The 26992-nt window shown below is 43.2% G+C and overlaps 1 protein-coding gene across 1 annotated transcript; it reads right to left on the minus strand.

Moving 5' to 3' along the window:
- Nucleotides 1-2258: 2258 nt before the first annotated feature.
- Nucleotides 2259-25639, minus strand: PWWP3A (PWWP domain containing 3A, DNA repair factor). The gene is made up of 14 exons (XM_089535731.1): nucleotides 25448-25639; nucleotides 20309-20433; nucleotides 19451-19542; nucleotides 17279-17349; nucleotides 13608-14519; nucleotides 11586-11705; nucleotides 10334-10404; nucleotides 9554-9630; nucleotides 8482-8542; nucleotides 7548-7623; nucleotides 7024-7074; nucleotides 5680-6107; nucleotides 3940-4028; nucleotides 2259-3300 (listed from the first exon to the last, which is right to left on the minus strand). The coding sequence occupies exons 2-14, from the start codon at nucleotides 20369-20371 to the stop codon at nucleotides 3243-3245; spliced, it is 2169 nt and encodes a 722-aa protein (XP_089391857.1). The 5' UTR covers nucleotides 20372-20433; nucleotides 25448-25639; the 3' UTR covers nucleotides 2259-3242.
- Nucleotides 25640-26992: the final 1353 nt, after the last annotated feature.

Consider the following 26992-nt stretch of genomic DNA (forward strand, 5'->3'; position numbering starts at 1 on the left):
CCTGGAAAAGGAGGACATCTGGTCATTGGTGGAGACTTTTTGCATTCGCTTTGGAGTCTGAGGCTGGGGATGGACGGGGGAGTGAATTTTCTGTGGCTGAACCACTGAGACATAGTGCTGCGGTGCATGCTTGCACACTCTGATTTCATAGAAACAGAACTGAAAGGGACCACAAAGGCCACCCAATTCAACCCTATTCTGCCATGCAGGAACTCACAATCAAAGCAGCCTAAATAGCCATCCAGCCTGTGTTTAAAAACCTCCAAAAAAGAGACTCCACTACACGCCAAAGTGTGTTCCAGCTCTTACCATCAAGCAAGTTCTTCCTAATGTTTAGATAGAATCTCTTTTCCTCTAATTTGGATCCACTGCTCCATGTTCTATTCTCTGGAGCAGCAGAAGACAAGCTTGCTCCCTCCTCAATATGACATCCCTTCAAATATTTAAACCGGACTATCATATCTCCTCTTAACTTTCTCTTCTCCAGGCTAAACAACCCCAGATCCCTAAGTCGCTCCTCAAATGGCTTGGTGGTTTCCAGACCATTTTGTTCGCTTCTGCACTGCGTAACCCATCATCCACCAGGCATGTTGGGAGGCAAGTGCACACTGGCTCAAGGCCTCCTAAAATTTCGAGTGATGGGGAATACATTTGATTGCAGACCGAGAAATACTCTGGGTAGGATTATATGTTGAAGGGCTCTTAACACCGGCTGTGCAGAGATGCTAGGGCTGGGATGCTTTTCTGCATCGTCTATAACAGTGGTTCCCAAACTCTGGTCCTCCAGATGTTTTGGACTTCAGTGCCCAAAACTCCTGATTGTTGGCCAACCTGTTTAGGGTTAGAGTTAGGGTTACTAGCGAGGTTAGCGTTAGGCTTAAAGTTAGGATTTGGATTAGAGTTAAAGAGGTTTGGTTTCGATTTAGAGTTAGCTGGGGTTTCTGAGGGTTGAAGTCCAAAACATTTGAAGGAGAAATGTTTGGCAATCACTGATCTATACCAATAATGTTCATCTTGTAGCAGTAACACAGGTCAGCGTTGGACACCGAAAAACCTCTGAGAGAGGACTGGAATTACATCCTGGAGAAAGGTTATTTCTTCCTTTTGCAGCTTGCATTACACCACTGAGTCAAAGCACACCAATTATTATATATATATATATATATATATATATATATATATATATATATATGGTTAATGCAAGCTGTTAGAAAAGGACTAGCAGAGGTATAACTTACCATCACAGGGACCATCAAAGGCAAACAGAAACTGCACCATTGTTCTTAGATGCTGACTCTCTAAGTCGCTCCCTACTGAACTAGAACTAGTACTTGAGTTTGCTTTTTTCGCCACCAGCCTCCCCTTCCCTTTCCCCCCTTTTTGTCGTGCCTTTTAAGTTCTAACGGTGAAGGCTGGGACTCCCAACGACTGCTCTTCCAATACTCCTCTGGGAAGTAAGTCTTTTCCTCTTCTGCAATGTCAAAAAAGAGAAAGCGCAGCACTTAAAAACCTCGAATGTACTCAACTATAAGTCGACGGCATGTACAGGTAGAAGTAAAGGGCAGGTTTTGGGGCCAAGATTTTGATATGACCCATGAATAAGTCGAGGGGCATGTAATAAAGGATAAAGCAAAGAAAAACGATGCCAAAGAACTTATTTCTAGACTTCAATATATAGAATAAATAAATTTCCTATATCTTGGCTTAGTTATTAATGAAAACAGATTGCAGTCAAGAAATCAGGAGGCTAGGAAGGGCAGCCGTGACGGAACTAAGTAAGATTCTCAAAGCGTAAAGATTAGTATTAAATTAAATACTGAAGTCCAAATCATCCAAGCTATACCATCTTCCATTTCAATGTATGGTTGTGATAGCTAGACAGAGAAGAAAGCTGACAGGGAGAGAATTAAAGAGAATTCGAAATGTAGGGCTGGTTCTGCAGAGTCTATGGGCTATGCAAAAGACAAATAAAAGGGTCCCAAAGCAAGTCAAGCAGGGATCTACCTAAATCCAAGGTGATAAAACTGAAGCTGTTGCAGTTTGGATGTATATCCCGGGATGCAATGGAAAAAGAGAATAATGCTCAGCAAAGTGGAAAGTAGTAGAAGACTGCACTGCAGATAGATGGACTGAGCCATGGATGTCACAGCTAATGGCACGAGTTTGCAAGACCTGAGCAGGTCTGCGGATAGCCTGGGCTCTTGAGAGATTTTTCATTCATAGGTTTACCATAAGACAAAGTCGACAGTCCTGAGGGATTGGTTGTAGAAAGTTTATTTTTCATGTCTCAAAAGAAGTTACAGACAGCAATGATGGGGGAAGGTAGCAATTATCTCTTAGTAAGTCAATCACCTCTGAATCTATCAGATTTTAAACGCTTTATATAATGTTTTCAACATTTTTGGCATCTTGACTCTATATAAAAGATGCTAAAGATTGATTAGTAGAGGCAATGTCTTGCTGAGAAAGGGGAGGGGAGAGCATTTCCTGTCTAACCCAACCTTTGGGTATGAGCATTGAATGTAGATGGGGTCTGAAAGTAGTGGATGCCATCATATGTAGCAGCAAAATGTTTTAAAGCAGCCCGGTTCAGGATGCAGTCAACTTAAAGGAATTAAGTTCCTTCTGTCTCCACCCTCTGAAAATTGAGGGACAATGGAGAGAAAATAATAATTCAAGTTTGCTGGCACAAGTATTGTCACTTCCCTCCCTCTGGTTTTACTGATTTGTGGGTTGTATTGATTGATTGGCAGTCCTGTGCAGCAAGGTCTTTGGTAGGGACAGCAGTTGTTTGAAGGTACAGTGCTGGAGGACATGAAGCCGAGGTCCAGCCCTTGCTCTTAAAGACAGGAATGGTGTAACCTCCATCACCCCTCCCTATTGGTTCTTCTGGTTAGGGATGATGGGAGTTAGAATCCAACAATATGTATCCCTAGCTTGCTGCTAGAGTTCTTGTCCTTCTAGCGTACTGTTTGCGGTACGGAACCACATTCAATTATGATCAAGCAGAGGGCAGGAAGCGACGCAGGAATTACATTACATCCTCCTCCTCCTCCAGCTCCCTTTTATGGTTACATAGAAATTTAAAAAAATAAAAAAATGTATCATCTTCTGTACAAAATAAATGCTATCAAATTTCTTTACACACAGACACACACACACACGCGCATGTACACATGGACATTAAGGCCTTGCGCAGAGTGGAGAAAGGCTTCCCCAGCTGTCTTCCAGAGTTTTTCACTCTACAGGTTCTTTCTCCTCTTCTCCTCCATAATTTGCTCTTCAAACAGTTTCCTCTCCCTGGAGGAAGAAGGGGGACACAGAGTTGTAAAGACACAACCACCGCAGCAAACCTTTCAGGTAGGACCGGGGAATAATAACTCGTAACATCTAAGATGCTTTTTGAAAGCAGTGGCGATTCTGAATAGGGTGATGTTAGAAAATCTCCATTTCCCTAAGCCAGTAACAGGCTGACAGATGTGGCCCTCTAGAAACCGCTGGACTATTGATCCCATCATTCACTACTATCAGCTTTGCTGGCAAGAACCAAAGGAAACTGCAGGTCAACGTACCACCTGGCAAAGCGTCTGATGTGGAGAAGCAGCATTATAATAACACACACATACACACACTGTGCCAAGGACTGGTACTATTCTGATTGTAAGCTTGTCAAAAGATTTGCACCCAATGGCTTGTGGGCCAGCCCAAGTTCACGGACCACCACTTTGAGCAACGACTCAAATGATAAATACATTTTGAGAAATGTTAAGAGAATCCGTGTCCTCTTAATAAAAGGGGGAAACTAGTATGATCCAAATTTCAAGAAAAGAGATTCCAACTAAACTTTAGGGAGATTTTTTTCTACTGTAAGAACTGTTTGATGGTGCAATGGACTGCCTCGGACCTAAGTCACATCAGGAGTAATTTAAAAGTAAGTACCTGTGGCCCACTGAAGGCCCCCGCATGTATTTCTCTTCTGCCTTCTTGTAGTCAATCTGATCCACAGCTGAAATTGCATATATGATGGCCTAGTGGGGAAAACAGACACGTACTTCAGACAGATTTGCCACATTAATACATAATCAAGTCTGGAATATGAGGAGAGGGGAAGGACCACAGTTCAAGTTCAGTCTCAGGCATTTGTACATAGGCTGTGAACAACCACTGTCCAATACTTTGTCACCTGTCAGGTTGTTGGATGGAGCTTCCAGCATCCCCTTACCACTGGCTAAGTTGTCTAGGGCTGATGGGAGCTGGAGGGCCACAAGTAGCCCAACTATGTCCAGTGAGCTACTGCTGGTCTCTGTAATGGACTAGGGATCAGTCTCAGCACATGGCAACTTCCAACTGAATCAATTGTAAGTCTACAGCGCTATATAAATAAATAAATAAAAATAACAATCCATTCTTTATCCAGAACAACAAGGAATAAAATTTTATCTAATTTTTCAAGGGAAGGACCATCATTTTGGGGAGAGCATTTGCTTTGCATGCAGGGCTGGATAATACATGGCCTGTTAAGACACCACTGGCCTGCAACTACATCATCCCTGACTGCTAACCAGGCTGATGGAAGCTACAGTCCAATAATACCTGGAGGGCCACAACAGGCTCAACTCTGAAACAAAGGGGGAACCTCCAAACTGGGCAAAAAAGGTGCCCATCTGCCCTAGAGAACTGCTCCCACTGAATATACATCAATACATCAATGGCTCTGTGGAGCGCCCCACCAACTGCACTCCCTCAGCTGTGGAATCTGGGCTTTCTCCATCCCCGCTGAGCTTCTGGCAGGTGGTCTAAAGACACCAACTCTGGCCTTTGATTATAAAAACTGGTTTGTTAAAATTGCTCTCAATCTGCTTTAAAAGTGTGTTTCAAACAGCTTTTATTATACAAAAAGTTAAGAATATTTCTGGTTTTTTTAAAGCTTCTGTAATAATGATTTAATTACAGCTTTACGGTTTTGAATATTCAGATTATACATATTTAGCGGAGAGCCAGGGTGGCCTAGCGGTTTGAATGTTGGACTGTAATTATGGAGACCAGGGTTCGATTCCCAACTTGGCTATGAAACCTACTGGGTGATCTTGGGTAAGTCACATTCTCTCAGCCTCAGGGGAAGGCAAAGGCAAACCCTCATTATCAAGAAAACCTCCTGACAGGTTCACCTTAGGGTTGCCATAAATCGGAAATAACCGGAAGGCACACAACAACGATGTATTTATCCAACTTGCTTCTTTTACACACACATATATATTTAATATTTACTTAGTTCCTTTCTTCTCCTGTCCTTTTTTTTTAAAGAATTGGATTAGATTGCACAGTAGTCTATTTGGCAGTCCTGTGTTTTGTTTTATTTTTGTGCAGTGCCATGTAGATTGTTGCTTCCAAATATATACATAAATGGCTTTTGTGTGAGGCAGTGTGGTATAGCAGTTTTGACTGCTGATCTCTGGGAGACCAGGATTTGAATTGCTGCTCAGCCCTGGAGATCTACTGGGTGTCTTTGGGCAAGTCACATTCTCTACTACCACCACCATCACCATCGCTTTTCAGGTCCTGGTGATCTGAATTGCTATTAACAAATAGCAAACAAAGAATAAAGTATTTTAGATAAACGCTTTTCCAGGGTTCCCTCCCGCTCCTCAAAAACTGCTTGACTAAGCATGTGTTTCTAACCTCTGGAAAGAGGACATCTAAGATTAGTCTGATACTGTCCCCATTGATGTGCTGTACGATCTCAGCATCTGTCTCCTGATAAATTCCCTTCAAATAGCTGTACACTTGATCTTGCTGGGAGTCGTCTTCCAGGTACGTCTCAATGTAGGTCAATTTCTGACGGGGACGGAGGAACTTTGTCAGCCACTGTGATGGCTTCTGCCTCTTCAAGATGGACCGGAGGTGCTCATCTGCCCCTTTGGCCTTGATGATGAAGTCCACAATCTTTTTGTTGGCTCTGTTCCTGGCTGCCCGCGTCCGGTCGGGAAGTAATTTCTTCACCAGCCTTGTGGGGGTCAACTCAGAATGAGACTCTTGGACCTCCTCCTCTTCAATCTGTGGGAAGTTCATCTGGGACACATTCAGGCCTTCTTTCCGAACTGGATAGCCTGGAAAGGAAAAGGTGGGCTTGATTATTACATCCCCTTAAGCCAGAGCATCTCAAGCTATTTTATGTCTCAAACTGGATACTTCCACCCGACTCAATGTGTCAGAGACTGCTACCATATTTGTGCCCAATGGCTACAATTCTTTCTTTCTTGGAAACTCACCAGGGCTGATAGCCAATGGCTTGTGGACCAGCACCTATTCATGGACCACCACTTTGAGTAGAGCTGCCTTACACTAGAGCAGGTTACTACTTAATTTATAAATCAGAAACACTGTGAACACTCTCAAGGCGAGAGTGCCATCACAGTTGGAAGTGTTATCAAGGGCCATGTAATCCAACCACCTGCCACTGCAGAAACCCTCATCCATTGAAGGAGAACCCACCATTTCCCAATTTGCTGTAGTAGTTTGAATGTTGGCCACCCCTCAGAGATCAGGGTTTGAATTCCCACTCAGCTGGGAAAGGCTTTCTCAGCCTCAGAGGAAGGCAGTGGCAAATCTCCTCTGAAAAAAATTGCCAGGAAAATCCTAGGACACAGAAGCCATCAAAGTGAACTTGAAGGTACATAAGAACTACCACTTTCCACAACAGTCTGTTCCTTTGCTGAACATCCCTCACTGTCAGGAAGTTCTCTAATATCTAGTGAACATTAGGAATAAAGGTGAGAAGATTTTTTTTAAAGGACACAATTCAAATTAATCCAGGACACTCATAAATTTCAGGCATTTGTCTCACAGAATAAACTGTAGCTGTCCACTTCTACAATCACAGGAGTGCCATCCCTTTTCCTCTGTTTTTTTTTTTTATGACAGCAAAGATGAGCCTTGCTGGAGCAAGGACAATTGCCCAAGATCAAGGACAGCGGAGTGCTTTGAGAAGACTAAAATAATGGAGCTTGTGACCTTAATACTTACTCATAGCATCAGAGCAATATTCCAAGAAGGATCCCACAAAAGAACTGCAACCTATATGGGCAAAGAAGAGATCTTGATTTAACTCCCATTTTGGAGATGAGAAAGTTAAAAAAAAAAGTTATAGGGAGCATCTCTGTCCCATATTCATTTTAGAAAGATGAACGTAAGGTTAAAGTGGAGGTAAGATGTTTTAGAGATTGCCTTGTGCAGTGGCCTGGAGTACTGGGCGAAGATTCCAGGAGACCAGGGTTCGAAGCCCTACTTGGCCATGAAAACCCATTCAGTGACCTTAGGTAAGTCCGATACTTCTGAGCCTCGGAGGAAACCTTGCCAAGAAAATTCTAGGATAGTCACCATAAGCTGAGGTCGACTTGAAAGCACAAAGCAGTAACAGTGATGTAGTTTTTGAAGCTATAGAAAGATCCAGATTTTTTTCTGCTGCAAGGCACACAGGAATGGCAAAGGAAGAATTTTCTTCTGGCCAAAGAGAGAGATGAAGACCACCACTCAGTGCTTTAACTTACCAATTCTAATCCAGTAGTCCTCTATCAAATTGATGCACCAGTCAATTTCATGTTTATAACTCTCTCGGGCTGCATCCTGGGAGGAAGAGTGGAGGAAAAAGATGGCGTAAATCTAGACGCCTTCCCCTTACAGAAATGACCAGTGCTTCCTGCCTGTACTAGGAGAGAGGCAAAAGTAGAACTAAAGCCTTCAAGGATCAGAGTGGAATTGGCCACATGCCCCAAATCAGGGCAGTGGAGTCAGTATGCCAAACCTTCAACTCTGACTCCTTTATTTTTCTATTGTCCAATTCTGACTCCTTCATAAACGGCAAATATAGAATCCTAGAGTTAGAAGAAACAAGGGCCATCCAGTCCAACCCCCTGCCAAGCATTATATATGATTAGAGTCAGTGTGGCATAGTGGTTTGAGTGCTGAACTATGACTCTGGGGACAAGGGTTCAATTCCCAGCTTGGCCATGAAACCCACTAGGTGACCTTTGCCAAACCCCACTCTCTCAGCCTCAGGAAAAGCAAACCTTCTCTGAAAAATTCATGCAAAGAAAACCCCACGATAGATTTGCTTTGGGGTCACCATAAGGCAGAAATGACTTGAAGGCACATAACAACAACAATGTATATTAGTAATAACAAGTGTAGCATAAGGTGTTTCATCACCACTGTGTGAGTCATCAAGTGACTTAAGATTTTAATTCTGAACAAGAAAAATTCCTAGAAGCGTAAATATCACCAAACTAGGCATTTAATGAATAAAAATGTAAAATATAAGTTGAAAAATTAAATATTTACCTTATATTGTTAAAATATTCTCAATTTTTTATTTTCAAGCTGAAGTCAGTACATTATTGGTGACGTCACCCAAAACTGCTTCCAACTCTATGAATCTGATTCCATGGCCCTGCCCCAAGTTCCACCTTTTGCTGCTTTACTTACTATCAGCTTCTTCTTCTCCTCACAGTCAAAGTGCTTGAGATTTTTGAGAGAGATGGAAAAGCTGCATCAAGAGAAGAGAGGGGAAAACAGGGGTCAAAACTGAGTCAAAATTGAGAGAATTCCTCAGCTCTCTGACCTCCAGAACTACAAGCGGGTTTAGCTGTGCAGTGCCAACTCCTTTCATGCAGGGGAATTAATGCAGACGGTAACCATACTTCCTTCTCACAACAGGAGGAGGAAGTATCTTCTGGAGCCTAATGGGGTGTGTGTAGCACCTAATGGAATCCACCGACAAAGAGATTCACAACAGAAATTGTTCAAGTGGCTTTCCTCAACCTAGTGCTGTCTGGACTTCTGAAGCAAAAAAAATTGATACGGTTTATAAATTGGCACCTGGGGGGGGGGGTTGATGCCAACAGTACATGGGGCTCTCCCTTTGCTTCCTTCCTTTCTCTCTCCTTCCCAGAGGGCTGCCAGATATAAGAATTACTTGTGGGAAGAGGCCTTAGAAATCCTGTCGGGGGTGCTTTGACTATCAATCAGGATGTTTGATTGTGTATTCCTGCATGGCAGGGATTTGTCCCTTGTGGTCTATTCCAATTCTATGATTCTATGAAATCAAGCCAGCCTATGCTACAGAACAAGGCCTGAGTCAAGCTTGAGCCCTTTTTCTGGTCTTGAACTCGCAACCTTATGGTTTTGAGTGAGTGGCTACAGTGCAGGCATTTAACCACTGCGCCACCAGAAGCAATGGCAGACCCACTCTGAACAAATGCAGGCAAGAAAACCCTAAAATGTGGTGACCCTATGTCAGAAATAATTTAAGGGCACAATAAGAACAAACAGTTATATGGAAAGACTATCTGCTGTTTCTCAGAGAACTGCAGGGCCATGGTGTGTCCCTGTTCTCTTTCTGGCCTATTTTCTGTAGCACAAGCTCACAGGCATTCTGGACATAACAACAGTGCGGGTGTGGTTTGAAGAGTCAGAAGGCAATGTTGGAACAAATCCTGTTTTAAAATGGGTGAGAGTGGGGAGCAAAACAACAGTGAATTTGATTTGCTCTATTTACCTTCTGGGTTTGTCCTCCAGGTATTTGTCTATGAAGAACACACTGGCCTTCTTTGCTTTCCGTTTCAAGTTTCTCACCTGTCAGAAGACAAACACAACAGCTAAATGCCTGGAAAAGGAAAGTTGTGTGGATCAGTGTTATTGAAACTGAGGTGGACTATTCTCTCATGTCCTGGAGTAGAGATGCCTTTCCAAAGACTGCAGAGGAGAGCACCTCCCAATTTTTAAACATCAGCCAATGAAGGATTTTTGTGGGTTGCTTTGAGTAAAACACTGTGTTTTACAAAAACTGAGGATGGAGAGAGGTGAGACACTTGCAGGCCGACAAGCTGCGTTTTCCCAGCCCTAGAATGTGCAAGCTATAGTTTTGTGGGATCTAGTTTCCCCTCACCATGACTAGAATCCTTAAGAGCCATCAATGGAAATTTGATGCAAAAATATGTGTGGTCCCTGGAAGATCACTTTGTGGTCCCTGGAACAAAGAGACTCTTGCAGCTACCAGGTGGATCTGCTCTTCTTCCTCCTCAGAGGCCAGAGAAATGACAGTTGGAATCTGGAGGGAATTATGGTCTCTCACCAGCCACTGGGTCAAGGCACAATGGGATCAAAGAACACTAGCCTAGTTTATCTTAAAGCTGTTAATTTCAGTTAAGCCACAGAAGAGAGGTTTAATTTTTTTTTCAAATGGAAGACAAAAACAAGCTTGTTGCACAAAGAGGGGAATCACACAAACGGATTTGGTAAAAAGAAATGTAAGCTACTGTAAATCTTCAGTTCTTACCACAGCAGGCCAGTATGGGTATCTTCGGAGCTTGCACCAAACCACCTCCCCTTCTTCGATAGAACCCAGTTCTGAGGGCACAAAGAGAGAAAGACTGACTGGATAGGAGGATATAAATCTGTATAAATTTATCTTAGAGCATGTCCAAATGAAGGGATTTCCACTGTGAGATTCATAGTCAAAAACTGAATATATTACCAGCAAAGAATATATTGGGGCAGGACACTGTACCACTATTCTTTCTTGTCTACATCTACTGTTTACTCTAATGGAATGTTTCTCTTATTCAGATACAAATTGAAATATTTTCTGTTTGCAGAGTTTATATAAGCATTCATGTATATAAAAGAAATCTGCCCTGGTGCAGTAGGTGCATACAAGATAGACAAGTTGCTTACCTGTAACTGTAGTTCTCTGAGTGTTCATCTGTGAAATCACAGAAATGGGTTATCTGTGACTGTGCCACCCACCGTTCAGAACCTTCTAGAGCCCTTACATAGGCATTTTGGTGGTAGTCCCATCCACTCCTCATGCATATGGGTGAGGTTCCCACCCAAGCCCTCAGAACCACCCAATTTGGAGTGGGTAAGGGTGCTGCCAAAACACTCTAGAAGGTTATAAATGGCGCAGATAATCCATTTGTATGGCCTGTTACAGACTGTCAAAATAAAGCTGCTTCGGGTCTCTTTGGAGGTATGCTGTTTAAATGATGCATGCATCCGAAGAATCCGGAAGCTGCACCAAAGCTGCACTCCAGTGCTTAGGAATGGAGTGTGGCTTTGGCGCGACCTCCGGACTCTTAGGACCCATGCATCATTTAAATAGCATACCTCCAAAGAGACCCAAAGCAGCTTTATTTTGGCAGTCTGTAACAGGCCTATAATTCACAGAGATCCCAAAGAAGAAATATCTTTCTCAATAGTAGGTCTGGCTAACTCTCCGTGTCCTTCCTTAAGGGCTTGCTCATATTTGAGATCTTCTGGGGAAAACCCGTCTCTCTGTCCCAACACCCGCACAGGTACATCTGATGGGAACCTGGCAGGCGACCTTCTGGGTGGCTGTCCCCAAGCTCTGGAACTCCCTTCCCAGAGAGGCTAGACTGGCAACCTCCATCTTTATCTGCAGACCAGGAAAGATCTTCCTGTTTCAACAGGACTTTGAGGACCAATTGTTGGATCCTTGATTCACCAGGTCTTCTAATTTCTCCTAGAGTTAACAGGGGAAGGAAAGTTCCTTTCAATACACATCTCACCTTGAGACGAGAGGAAACTGGGCAATTCGTCTTCTTCACTGTCATCTTTTAGAGATGGGCTCAAGGAGCTCTCTCTGACAGGACTAAGTTGTAGGGAAAGATCAGAGATAGACTCCAAGTCTGCGGACAAAATGACACCATACTGATTTTCAACATTCTGCACAGATGACACTGAAAGCTAGTTAAGTTTTGCATTTGAAGAAAGAGGCAGACCGAAAAGAGCTATGACACATTATCCAACCCGCTATTTGTCTTGCAGTCTAGGGCTTACTTAGAGGTTTACTTAGAGGTGAGTATTTTATATTATTTAAATATTTATACCATCCCCTATATCTGAAGAGCTCAGGACACCTGACAATAAAATCAATTTAAAATAATAAACAATTATTTAAATACTACTAATACATTACATTAAACTTGTTCTCACTTAAAAACACACAAATTAAACCTCTCCTCTTCACTTTGCTTAAAGTTTATCTGTACTTGATCAGCACATCACATTGATGTCATGTAGAAGATGGAGAGCGCTTGTTTTGTGCATCTTAGAAGTCTTCAAATAGCTTCGATGAGGCAAATTTGGAAAAGCAAGATCGAAAGTGAATAAATAACATGCTCCTCAAAATAAACATTTTACACCAAGGCTGAACCAACTATGGCCTTTCAAGCCACCTTGAGTTCTAGTTTTAGAAAAAGGCAAGTTGAAAAAGAAGACGATCCTGATGATAATGATAAGAATAATATTGTTGATTTCTCTGATTATTTTATTTATCTCACACCTTCCTTCCCCAAACTCAAGGCAGCTTGGAGTGCTGTTGGGTTGCGGGTCCCATCAGCTCTAGCCAGGATAACAAATACTAAGGGTTTCCCTTGCTCCCCTTAATGGAGTTTTCATTCTGGGGCAACTTTCCCTCCTCCAGCAGTGGATCAACTCTGCAGAAATCAACATCAAAGGAGGAGAAGTGACAGTCCCATGACTTTAGAAGAGGGAAACTATGGTGTATTCTGTGGAATGAACCCTAAAATTTGTGACCGCCCCAGATTGATTTTGGTCCCTTCTCAACCTTTTCCTAATGGCAAGAGCTGTTCAACAGGGGAACAGAACACACTGATAGGCAATGGCTCATCTTCATTTCAGGTTTTAAATAGGTTAGATGTCTACCTCTCAGGGGTACTTTAATAGTACTTTTTTTTACCTATACTAGCAAAGGGGATTAGATGGCCCTTGGGAGCCCTTCAAACTCTGACTCTATGCAAATTGCAACCAAAATTATATCGGGTCCCAAGCTGTTTATTCTTCCTTTACACTATCATCTCTTATACAAACTTTGTAAAGCTAATGTGCAGCCCTGCATTTGTTGTCAGCCTGCAGCTCCTGTCAGAAGCGTCAGGATGGAAGTTATGGGATTCCTTACTCTTACTATTACATACCATTATTAATTGACCCCCACAGGACATTCAGCCAACCTTATAGGCCCTCCCTCCAAAAATGAAAATCCTCCTCTTTTTGAACCGGACATATAGTTGGCCCTCCATATCCACGGATTGAACATATAGATAGATATAAATTCCAAAAAGCAAACCTTGATTTTGCCATTTTATATAAGGGACACCATTTTACTTTGCCACTGTATTGGATGGAACTTCATCATCCACAGATTTTGGGTCCTGGAACCAAACCACAGTGGATATCAAGAGCCCACTGTACTATACCAGGGGCAGGCAAAGTATAGGCTGTTAGCCATGTGCAGCCCCACAGCCATTCTAGTGGCATCCTACGCTCAATTTTTTTCCTGTTCCTGTATGGGGAAGTGTTTTTGCCACTTTCTGCCCCCACACCCTGGCCAATCTGCACCCATGAGAGGCCTTTATACAAAACAAGAAATGAATCAGAAGGTCCTTCCTGGGCTTAAAATGGCCCGGGGGAAAAAACAAAACAAAACAAAACCAGGGTGAATAAATTTGTGCAGCAAGGGAGCCTAATGCAGCCCTTAGCCTACCACAGTTGTCCACTTTGTACTATACCTCCTTCAGCATCAGATTGTTCTCCATCCATATTCTGGCTTTCTTCTCTCTCCCGTTCTAAAACTGATCCCTCAGCAGGCCCCGATTTTGAGTCCTCCAGGCAAAGCCTGCGCCGTCTCTTCAAAGAAGGAGACAAAACCGCATAGTTCCGAGTGGGAGTTCCATTCGAGCCTTCAGGATGTTGATGGCCGCTGGACACTCTGCTGTATTTCCTACGTTCTGTCTCTCTTTCCTTGGAGAATTCACTTGCCACCAAAGCACCTTCAGTGGGAGATGCTGACAAAGTCTTTTGTGGCCCAGGTCTCATGCCTGCCTTCTTGCTGACTAGTGATGATTTGGAGCAGGATTTGCATGAAGGAGACACCGCTGGGGTGCTGGTACTAACCGAAATTTCCAAAGGGTGGAAGGAGGGACTGCCTGCAGCTTGGTGGCATTTCACAGCCTCCTTTGAGGAACAGGTTGATTTTCTCTCCACACAGGTTCTGGGTGATGATTGCAGTTCTTTCCGAGATGTTCCTGCCCTTTCTGCTTTGGAAACACAGCATGTTTGACTTGTGAACTCCTCATCACCTGAAGGGCCACACCATGTAGATTTATGGTTCGACGAACTCGTGGAACAAAAAACACTTTCATTTTGGATTGCCGTAACCTCACATGGGATGGGAGTGTCACTAATTTTCTGCTCTTTCCCCCTCTCTGGTGGGTCTTTGTGAGGGGAAAGCCACTGAGTAGTTCTAAGAGACAACCAAGCTTCTTCCAGGGTGTCTTTCTGGATTGGTAGCTTTTGTCTCCCTTTCAATGGAGAAGCATCTCCAGATGGTGCGACAGGTTCCAAGAGATCCAGAGCTTCCCTCAGAGCTCGGCGGTAGATCACCGCCTCGACAGATTTGCAGCTTCTCTTCCTCTGACCTACTGAGAGAAATGTTAGCCGTCCTTTGAAAAAGAGAGAAACCTGTCTCATCCTGAACCAGACCTTTACTCCCTATTGCATGGTTGTAGAAATCATGGTCCTCCATCTGATGTTGGAATTCCATCAGTCCCTGCCTGCCTGGCCAATGGTGAGGAATTATGGGAGTAGCAATTCATTGATATCTAGAGGGCTGAAAGGTCCGAACTTTTGGCCTGCACTGACTGGGAATGGCTTTCTAGGAGTTCAGAGGTCAATCTGGGACTTTCTGTGTGCAAAATAACTACTCTACCAAATGAACCATAACTGCCCTTATATTATAGTGGCATAGGTAGAGAAAAGGCCAATCCACTGGGCCTTCCTATTATTCTACTCTACTAGGCAACAATCTTTGTAACTAGGAGCTAGTACTCAAGCTCTATTTTATTTTCTTATTGATTCCACCTCACTAACCCTTCATAAGTGATTCAGCATGGTACAATGAATCCCTGCCTAAGGTTTGGAAATCCACTACATAACCTTGGGCAAGTCACACACTCTCCGTTTCAGAGGAATGGAATGGCAAAACCCCTCTGAAGAAATCTTGTTAAGAAAAACCTTTGCTAGGGTTGCCATAAGCTAGAAGTGACTTGAAGGCACACAACCACCATCACTACAAGAAAACTCTTACAATCCCTGACCACTGCCCATGCTGGCTGTAGCTCCTAGTTCAGAACATTCAGATGGCCAAAGGCCACCTCTGTTTGAAAGAACCTGATGTTATTATGTCATATTTTCAGACCAGCTTATATAAAACTGGCACCTTCCAGATCAGTAAGAATGCTATATTCATATCCTCCAATCAACATGGGTCTGCCAGATGGTAGAGGGACCATTTGCCAATTCAATTGGAAGGTGGTAGGCTGGGGAAAGGCTGACTGACGTTTTGGTGGCAAACTGTCTTAAGATGGCTATGCCCAGAAAAGTCGGCCTTGAAATATTTAAAGAAATATCTCTGGAGCTCATGGACGTGACTGTTGAAGTGAGGAAGAATGTAAAGAGTTTGGTTTCTCAGGCCCGTTACAAACGGGCAGGAAAGTGCGCGCAGAGCGTGTACTAGGGTTAGAAAGGGGCGGTGCTTCTGCACCCCCCTAATCTTAGTGTGCACTCAAAATGGCGGCGGCCGTTCCACACGGCCACCGCCATAAGGATGTCATGACCGCGCCGCCTCTATACGGGGTGGCACAGACGTGACGTCCTCGCTCTGCACCAGGGTGCTTAGTGCGCCCTTAGCGCGGAGCAGGAAGGAGCTCCATTTCGGAGCTCCTTTCTGGTTTGGTCCACTGGGCGCAGCCTTCACACGGCTGCGCCCAGCGGACCAAAGGAGAAAGGGGCCAAGTGGCCCCTTTCTCCTCCTCCCTGCCGCCGCGGGGTGTCCTTGGGGCTTGAAGCCCCAAGGACACCCCTTTCCAGGCTGCAGGGAAGGGGCCTTTTGCCGCTTCCCCGCAGCCTGGAAAGCGGCAGATCGGGGCCTCAGCGGCTGCCGCTCTAGACGCTGAGGCCCCGATACCCCAGGGAAAGGGGCGGGTGCAGCCTGCCCCAAACAGGCGGTCTGTAACCCGCCTCAATAGATTTATATCTGTCTTCCTATTCCTTTTGGATCGCTTTATCTTATGACTGTCAACTGTTATTAGAAACTTAAGTTCTTCTTCGTGGTCTCTAGCACAGAGTGGACAAGTGTGGTAGGCTAAGGGCTGCATTAGGCCTCAGGAACATTAGGCAGTTATCCACTCTGTGTGCAATCTAGGCTTGCACAGTGCATCATTCAGAACCTTCTAGAATTATTACATAAGCAATTTGGTGGTAACTCCAGCCTGCTCATGCATTATACCAGTAAAGCCTTTCACTCTTTTAAGAAGATGCCTGCAACACAGATTGTTCAGATAGCCTCAGGCGGTGGTCTTCTACCTGAACAAGCAGGGAGGTTTGCACCCCGACATCCTCCATCTCTTGATGCAGCTCTGGGACTGGGGCATTTAGAGGGGCATTCTGCTCTCTTCAATTCCTCTATTGGGAGAGGAAAACACTCTTGTGGATGCCTGGAGCAAGGTTCCAGTCTCCTACCCTTTGTAGGTGCATACAGACATTGCTTCACACTATCTTCCAGAAAAGGGTCAGCCAGTTGTGGGTTTGTTCATGTCTCTGCAGAACATGTGGTGAAACATCTTCTGCTCAAGAGGTTCAGTGACAAGGGGCTCTCTATGAAATGCCTTCCTGTTCAATTGGAATGGACCCATCCCACACATATTCCCACTAATCTCAAGACAGTCATGAAGATTCAGCAAGATAAGGCCAGGTGTCCTGCCTTTCCCTAGCTTCTTAGATGTTGCTACATCATAGTTCCTCGAACTAAGGGTTTAGGTGGGAAGTATGCTGGTATAGTGTGCAGCTGGAGGTGAGGCTATCTCCAAAACGCTTATGTAATAGCTCTAGAAGGTTCCAAATCATACATGTCTGAGTTCATACACGACCACTCAAAGAATTATAGTTACAGGTAAGCAGCCTGTCCTTGCTTTCAGCACCATAGGAAAAAAACCTGGTAAGTAATGGAGTCCACTAGCAAGACTCTGGCACTGTTGTTTCCCAACAGAGGCCTCTTCTTACTCAAGGGTATCTATGCGCTCCATGCATGGGCAGTTAATTTAGCCATGCAGGATGAAGCTTTATCTACTGCAGCAAGCATGCACCGAAAGACCTTAAAATAAATTAAAAAAGCAAATTATACCTAACTTGGAGGCAATGTCTTCGATGGTTTCCTTCTTCATGGGTTCCACAGCAGTACAGCGTACATTAACCCTTAAGGGGAAGAAAAAAGTGAGAGGGGGGAATAATTCAGAAAACTGATTCTGTGGTATCAGTTGGCATTCAAAACATGTTGTAGGGACATAACTATCAACAATCATTCTTCTTGGTAATAACTATTCTATTGATACCAACATTTTGTAATGTTAATATTAAGTAATGATTTGTAATACAATGAACCCACGATATGAAAATATGTTACTTATACATTCCTTTTGTGGTGTAACTCTATTTTAAGCTAATACAGTTATGATGTTGCCGCTTCACTGCAGTGTGAAGGAAGACTATTTGTTGGTTTAAGGGCTGGGTGCGTCTTCACATTCTGCTGAGGCAAGATTGACACAAAGAGGTGTTTTGTGCCATAGACATACAAATGTACAGAATTAAAATGCATTCATTTAAATAGATGATTTAAAAGTTAGTAACTTTTAATTTAAAAGTTAGGAACTTTTTGTAACCTTAACGATAGTAGAGTTATCTTTCAACTTTATAACTATAATGGTATGTAATTTTTGGATGCCAGCTCGGAACTGTAACAAATCACTTTTAAAAGCAACTCTTCAATTTCTGCGTGTGAAGTTAACAGCACTAATTTGTTAAAAGAAAATCAAACCCTCTGTACATCTTCAACAAACACTGTGAACAGAAGCATATTTAATGGTGTGCCCTTTTTGTTGATTTTAAAAATGGGTTGTCTTTTAATGAATTTTAAATGTTTTTAATTGTGTTTAACTGAGACAGCCTTCTTCTCTGTAAGTGCTCCTACCCCACGGATCTCCCTCCTTCTGGGAAGCAGGCTGCCTTCTCTGAGTGCTTTCTCTCTTTTTGGTGCAGTTGCCAGGCAAAAACCTTTTTGTTCAAACCAGAGCTTTTTAATGAGTAATAACTTGCAGTGAGCTTTTAAATGGAGTGTGTGGGTGCTCTATTCTTAATCTGTGTTTTTTTTTTAATTTTTTGATATATATTTTAATGTGATGTTTTTTCCTTGCAGTTATTAGCAATTTAATTTTTATTATTAGATTTTTCAGCTAATATTGCTTTCACTTTGTGAGCACGCCTTGGGTCCGACATTCTGAGGAAGCATATAAATGGATTAAATAAAATTTAATTGGCCATGATTCTATATAACCTACTTAGCTATATAACCACCTTAAATACATAGTATGTTAGATATATGGCTAAGTACGATCTCCCAGACCAATCATCCCAACCCATGTTTACTGGGCAGCAGCTGCTGTGAGCAGCCTGAGTATGTTCTTGTCGATCAGGAAGCAATTGACTGATGTTTTCATACCCTCCTATGAGTGATCTGTCACAAAGCAGTGTTCCATTCAAAGATCAATGATGTAAAGGGGTGGTAGAAACATTAGTTAGCTGTTTCCCGATCAACAGGAGAACAGACCTCCATTGCTCACAGTTACTGCCTAGTAAAACATGACTGGGAAACTTTCACAGTTCCTAAATATTCCCTAAACCATTACATATGTGGAGAGCATTAATACCAACTAGTCATGAATGCATAATTCTAGTTTACACATTCCTAACTGTCTTAGTATATCCTGGCCATTGTTTTTAGAATAATTTTTACTGTATTGACATTTTTGTATAGCTTTTAATTTGCACTCATTTTAATAATTTGTAAGCCACTTTGAACACCTGAACCCTCTTACCCCTGGTAGCCTGAAAAGGTTACCTTTTTGGGCTACAAGTCCCAGCTGGCCAGGAGAGTTGTGCTCCAAAGAAGTCACTTTTCCAAGCTCTGGCATTCACAGAATCATAGAGTTGGAAGACATCTCAAGCGCCAGCTAGTCCAACATTTTGCCATGCAGGAAGGCACCATCAAAGCATCCCCAAAAGGTGGCCATCCAGCCTCTGTTTAAAAATCCCCCCCCAAAAAAGACTCTGCTACTCTCTAAGGCGGCAATGTACTACTGCAGTGTCAAACAGCTCCTACTATGAAAGTGGGAAAGTCTAGTTTAAAAAAGAAAAGGGTGGAACTGCAGCTCTTACAGATTCAGTTACAAAAGTCAGTGATATCTGTCAATCAAAAGGTCTCAGCATTTCAGATGTCATGGTGCGTGAAATGAAACTTAACTGTTTCTGCAGGCATAAGATTTCGAGGTGCATAGACACAAACTCCCCCTTCAGATTCATCTGCCTTCTGGAAGTCTGGCTTCTAGGTAAAACCTGAAGGATGTAGAAAAACATAAAGAGCTGTGCAGTTTCCCCCCCCCCCCCCCAGGTGTGTTTACAAGTTCAGATTTAAAAAGAGAAAGAGCACAGAGGATGGTGGCAAACGCACGCAGAATGTAATGGAAAGGGATGGTGGTGGTCATCCGCTGCTCAAGAGGAAAAATATATGTCAAGTGAAGATTCTCCAAAGCCAGCCAAAGGCCATGAATGCTGCAGTCAGGATGCGTGTGGTGACCAAGGGTTAACCCAACCAGGAGCTTGTCTGTTCCACATATGCTGTACAGAGAAGCCCTTGGTATCCACTGGGGTTTGGTTCCAGGATCCCCGTTGATACCAACATTTGTGGATGTTCAAGTCCCATTATATATAATAGAGCAGTAAAATGGCTCCCTTTATATAAAATGGCAAAAATCAAGACCTGTTTTTTGGAATTCATTTTTTAAAAATATTTATAAACTGTGGGTGACTGAATCCATGGACCAAAAAATCTGTGGATGCAGAGGGCCAACTGTATCATTTTGCTTTCATGTGTCCAATCTGCATACCACATCTCTGGTAGTTTTTTTCTCAATGCCAGAACTGAATTTATGGCCATTTCTTGTTGCTTTTCTCTGAGGTTGCCCAAGGCCACCAATGGGTTACCAGAGTGTTTACTTATAACACATCAGGTCCCCTAAACCAGGTGCACTGCTGCCATATCTGAAATGGAAATGGAAGACCAGAGGGAGGTGGAGGGACAGAGAACAGTCAAATAAATCACCTTCGCTGGCCACAATCGCTTCTTCCATTTGCAGAGGACATATTCTCCCTCACTCACTGCCATTGTTCATGGAGCAAAGAAAGGCATCAAGGTGGAAGAGATGTGGTCAAGGTTTCTCAGGTACCCTGTGTGGCAACACGGACAGTCGGAAAACATCAACTTTAGTAGGATCAACAGTCACATTATGCAACCCTCCCACTGCAAAAACAGTTCAAAACACATGATGGCTGGCATCCTGTTAGTGGCAAATGCAGGTGCAAATCTACTTTATATCTACGTCATTTTTTGGTCAATGCAAAGGTTAATATTCCCTTTATCTCCCCAAGATTTGAAAGAGAACTTCTGGAAAATGGAGCATAGATTGCAATTAACTCCATTAAACATTGCTAAAATTTATGATACAAAATCAAGCGTTGGAAATGCCAACAGTCTTGAAAGTTAGATTTGAATTAAACCCAGAAATTTATTTGCTAAATATGTTAAATACATTACCCCCCCTCTATAGAAAATAAAATGGTGGAGAATCTTACTGTTCACAGTCTCAGCAGCAAGATTAATGGTAGCGCAATTATGAAATAACGCAGAGCTCCCAATGTTAGATGACTGGCTTTTGAAACTGTTTGACATGCAAGAGATGGACAGATTAACCTCATGGTTGAACCATAAAGACCTTATAGAAAAACAGAGGAAGAATGGTTTCCTGTAACAGAATTTTGCAAATAATAATAATAATAATGATGGCAGTGACAAAGCAAGTAAGAGAGTTAAGATATTAAGAGAGAGATATTAAGAATAAGAGATAGAGGGGAAATAAGGAAATTAGAAGCAGGAATTGGAGCTGAGGGACTCTTTGATGGAACTATTATGATGAAAAAATGGCATATAATATTTACTTTGAAGCAATAGGTTTCAATGTCAAATAAACTGGGGAAGTTTAATTAGTAAAATATTAATTTTATAGTTTAGTAGGTATATTGGTTGATATAACATAATGGAGTCGGTTAATTCTAGATATGTAGGAAGAGTAAGGAAATGTGAATTAAGGATTTGTATATTTGAATAAGGACTATATAGTCTTTTCTTTGTCTCCCTGCAACAACCAAACCCCCTCAGCATAGAGCTGCTGAAGCACCCCTCTTATGGCCATTTTGTGCCTTGTGAAGATTTGGGGTGGAGGGATGGAGAAGCATCTGGCTACATTCCTGTAGCGAGACACAGGATGAATCCATCATTTGCTGAGACCTCCAAAGGACTTCAGCAGATGATGCAATTATTGCCTATATGGCTCGAGGAACACAGCTTCTCCAACATCCTCCCCACTCTCTGCCAGGCATGGAATGACTATTGGGGGGCTTCAGTGGTCCTATGCAAATACAAGGGTGTGTGTGAATGCAGAAACTGCTACCTTATATTGGGCCATATAGGTTTCCTTCATATACATGGAGGGCATATGAGTATAAAATAAGTGACACTGAAAATGTCGTATGGGATAACATCTCCCATCTGCCTTGGAAGCACTGCCAAATACAATGCTTGTTGGACATTACAGTCCAACATAATTTGCAGAGCCGTATATCCCCATCCTGGGAATAGAAGGGAGTTCCTCATTATTTCCTCCTCAAGACAACCCTGTAAGGTAGGTTTGACTGAGAAGGAAGCAGAAGCAACTGCTTTTTATATCCTGCCTTTCCCCCAAGTCTCAGACGCAAGGCAGCTTACAAAACCTAAAACAAATTCGGCTTAAAAATCCACACCATACAAGTTAAAACTTGACTGCAGAGTGAAAGTTGGAAGCCAGAACCCTTTGCCCACGAAATGCATGAAGCATGATGTACTACAGGGCTGGACTACTGCCAGGGGTTGTGGCTGCGCTAGTCCCACACAGGAACTTCAAGGTCTGCACTTCCGTGCCATGCTCCCCTGCGCCAGCTTTCCTGGATTGTGCTTTTGTTTGTTTTGGAGTTAAAAATTGTTCCCGACAGCAATCTTGCCTTCCCCTTGCAATGGGGCCATTTTAGAGATAGAATAGGACCAGGAGATAAACCAGAGGCTTTCTGTTTGGCAGAGGAGCCTCCTCAGGACCTACAATGGTCCATGGCAGCCAAAAACGCAGCAAGGTCACCTGGCAGACAATCTTAGACAACAATTGGGGGCAAAGGGCCTTTTGAAATTTTATGGCCCTATACAAATAAACAACACCAATAATAATCATGTTACCCCACTCTCGATATCTCTTCATTATCCATTCCTCCTAGGATTCAATGCAAGCTTCTTGTTTTAACATTTAAAGCCTTACACAACCTAGTTCCCTCCATCTTATCTTCCACCCCTTATTTCTATTTACCAGCCTCTTCAAGATTTGCGTTGTAGGAATTCAAGGCTCCGCGTCCAACCAAAGATTCCCTATTCCTTGGTTAAGCTCCATCCGTTTTCACCGCTCTTGGAACTGTCTCCCTGTATGTTTGCAACCTGCTCCTTTGTGCGATATTTTTAAATCTGAATTAAGAACTGCTTTGTTTTCTAAAGCATTTGGGACTTCAATGTTTTATAATCCTGTATTACCTGTTTTATATTATACTACATTTGGGATATTCTACCTAGATAGTGTTTTTATAACTCTGTTGTGTGCCCTCAAGTCATTTCCGACTTATGGGGGACCCCAAGGTGAATTCATCATAAGGTTTATTTGCCAGGTGTGTTCAGAGGAGGCTTGTCATTGCCTTCCTCTGAGGCTGAGAGAGTGTGACTTGCCTAACGTCACCGAGTGAGTTTCATGGTAAAGGTGGGAATCGAACTCTGGACTCCAGAGTTGTAGTCCAACACTCAAGCTACTACACTATGCTGGCTCTCAATGCTATACTGTATAATTTTATTATCCCTTCCTTCCTTCCTTCCTTCCTTCCTTCCTTCCTTCTTTCCTTCCTTCCCTCTATGTTAACAATAGCAATGGCATTTACATTTCTATACCACTTCATAGTGAACTAAGCATTCTCTAAGTTTACATTATGTAAGCCAATTGCCTCAGCACTTTAGCTTGTTCACCTCTGGTTGTTGTACCTGTAAAGTGCCACATACGGTACGTTAATGGCAATATATGGGCCCGAAAAGACAGGCCAAAATAAAGCTGCTTCCGGTCACTTTGGAGGTGGGCTGTTTCAATGACACACGCACCTTAAGAGGCCAGAAGCTGCGCCAAAGCTGTGCTCTAGTCCTTAGGACTGGAGCATGGCTTTGGCGCAGCTTCCAGCCCCTTAGGATGCATGCACAGATATAGAATCATAGAGTTGGAAGAGACCGCAAGGGCCATCCAGTCCAACACCATTCTGCCATGCGGGAAATCCAGATCAAAGCATCCCTAACAGATGGCCATCTAGCTTCTGTTTAAAGTCCTCCAAGGAAGGAGACTCCACTACACTTCGAGGGAGTTTTTCCCACTGTCGAACAGCCCTTACTGTCAGAAAGTTCCTCCTAATGTTGAGGTGGAATCTCTTTTCCTGGAGCTTGCTTCCATTGCTCTGGGTCCTAGTCTCTGGAGCAGCAGAAAAGAAGCTTGCTCCTTCATCAGTATGATATCCCTTCAAATATTTAAACAGGGCTATCATATCACCTCTCAACCTTCTCTTCTCCAGGCTAAACATCCCCAGCTCCCTCAATAGTTCCTCATAGGGCTTCATGGTTTCCAGACCCTTCACCATTTTAGTCTCCCTCCTTTGGACACATGGCTCCAGTTTCTCAATGTCCTTTTTGAATTGTGGGGCCCAGAACTGGACACAATATTCCAGGTGGGGCCTGACCAAAGCAGAATAGAGTGGCACTATTACTTCCCTTGATCTAGACACTATACTTCTATTGATGCAGCCTAAAATCGCATTGGCCTTGTTAGCTGCTGCATCGCACTGTTGACTCATGTTCAACTTGTGGAGCAGTGCGTAAGCAGGGCTAGGAAGCTGTTGACGCCAAACCTTTGCCCTCGGCGCCCATTTTCCAACATTCATAGGGATTCAGTAATCCAAGTCAAATTGTTCTAGCAGTCTAGGCAACCTGGAGATTCAGAAGTGCCTTCTGCTACCATTTTACTACAGTCAATGTGGTATTACAGTGGGCCCTTGGTATCCGGTGAGGCTTGGTTCTTGGTCCAAAAGGCTTAGGTCCCATGAAATACAATGGCAGCGTTATAAATCATGTTGTTGTTGTTGTTGTTGTGTGCATGCGACTCATACAAACCTAAGGCAAACCTTATCATGGGTTTGACTGGCAGGTTCCTTCAGATGGCCCTTGCCATCCTCTTGAGGCTGAGAGAGTGTGACTTGCCCATTGCAATGACTCACATATTATGACAGCAGGGCGAAAGCAAATGCGACTCCTGGCATGGGGACTGCAAAGATAATCCAGTTTGATGCCACTTTAATTGCCACGGCTCCATGCTATGGAATTCTGGGAATGGTAGCAGCAGTTAAGGACAGGATGTAATAATTATATATGTCCACACTGCTTTAACTTGTTGTCTGGCTCTTTGCTATGGAATTCTGGGAGTTGGAGTTTGTTGTGGGGCCCTTTGGGCCCCACAACAAACTCCAACTCCCAGAATTCCATAGCAAAGTGCCAAACAACACGTTAAAGCGCTGCCAAACCAGGTTATTTCTCCAATGTGGATGCACTGGAATACATATATTCTCAAGGAAGGCTTACCTGACTTCGCCTTTCAAATCTTACCTCCGCGCCCACTTTGGGCGAAAGGCGGCCTCGAACTCGCCGCACCCGAAGCCCTCTGGCCTCTTCTTCTTCTGAGCCGTTGCTGCTGACGTCACCACGCGGCCCCGCCCCGCTTTCCCTCAATAATATCCACCATCAAGCCACGCCCCCTCGTTCTGTCTTCTCTCGGTAATGTTCACCACGAAGCCACGCCCCGCCGTTCTGCCTTCTAGTAATATTCACCATGAGGCCACGCCCCTTCCTCTCTGTTCACTACGCGGCCACGCCCCCTCATCCCGACTTCGCTCAGTAATGTTCACCACGAAGCCACGCCCCCTCCGTCCCTCCTTCTCCTATTAATCTTAAGTGTGGACACGCCCTTTCCTCCACAACAAAACCTTAGCCACGCCCCTCTCTTCATCCCCAGCCTCGCTCGCTCTCTCTTACCTATTTCCTCGGATACAGTCCAGTCCCCAGCTGAGAGAGAGAGACGTTAGCAGGATGGTTTCTCCTGGCAACATTCTTTCCCTTGCTTTGCGGGACAGCCAATGAGAGCGAATAGTTTTCCTCTCTCCGCCAATCGGGATGAAGAATCAGAGGCGAGCGGGCCATTCTCGCTTCCTGCAACGAGGCCGCACTTTTTTTTAAACAGCCACCCCTCCCAACCCGAGGAGGGCGGGACAAAGGAGATTATCCAATCAAAAATGGCACTCGGTTCTGCCCTCGTCTCTGGTTGGACGGGAGGCCCGTCCCGTTCTCTTCCCTTTCTCTGTTAAGTTTGGCGTCCCCTTTTAACTGCCATTGCCTCAATGGCTTCTGGGAAGTGTAGTTTTTGCATGACATTTAATTTTTCTGTCAGAAGAGCACTGGTGCTCAAACAAGCTACATTTCTCATAATCCCACAGCAATGAGCCAGAGACCAGTTAAAGTGGTGTCAAAGTGGCTTATTTCTGCAGTGTGGATGCAGCCCTGAGGGGGAAAATTAATTTTTTCTTCATTTTTCTTTTTCCTCATTCAGTAAAAGAGTAGCAAAAATATGATAATGATGATGATAACAAGTAGTAGAAGCAATAGTAATGCTACATTTCCCATAACTCCATAGCACTGAGCCAGAGCAATTAAAGTGGTGTCAAAGTGGGTCATTCTTGCAGTGTGGATGAGGCCCTGAGGGGAAACAATTACTTTTTTCCCCTTCGTTTTTCTTTTTCTTCATTCTCTGAAAGAGTAGCAGAAAATATGATCATGATAATGATGATAATAATAATAATAACTAGTAGTAGTAGTAGTAGAGCCAGGGCAGTTAAAGCAGTGCCAAACCAGGTTATTTCTCCAGCCAAAGTATAAAAGAGGTATAGCATAAGAAGAGAAAGTAATAAGTATATGCTTAGTGTATATACACACACACGCACACACACACATATACACACACACACATACATATATATATATATATATACACACACACACATACATACATACACATACACATATATTTAAAGATAATCTTTATTAGAAAAACTAAACATGCAAACAAGGAAATAATGAGTGTTTTAGATGAATGTCAGAATTGTACGGATGTATTATTCTATGGTTCTGTTGTTTTATTGGTTTAAAATGTCACTATGGAGTATATTATATGTGGATAGCGGTGTGGGTGTCTTATTGTAGGTTAGATAGGAGTGTTGTGTAAGCTGGGTGAGAAGTTTAATAATAAATATAAACAAAATGTATATTTATATCCCACTTTTTGTTAAGACAATCAGGTTGCGTAATATGTATGGTTGTTGTTGTTTTGTCTTTGCGTCTCAAGGGAAACGTATCGCGCAACTCACATGCGCCACATGTTCTGTTTTGTCTCTAAATGTTTTTTGAATAAAGATATATTTTAAATAGACCGTATGATCCTTAGTGCCTCTTTGTTTTCTGGACCCAGTTTGGCTATTTAACACATGTTGTGTAAAATCTCGAGCATCGCTTTGCTTGCGTGGTTAT

The sequence above is a fragment of the Sceloporus occidentalis genome, unplaced genomic scaffold (assembly GCF_023333645.1).
Source record: "Sceloporus occidentalis isolate IW3139 unplaced genomic scaffold, rSceOcc1.0.p SCAF_8, whole genome shotgun sequence".
NCBI lineage: Eukaryota > Metazoa > Chordata > Lepidosauria > Squamata > Phrynosomatidae > Sceloporus > Sceloporus occidentalis.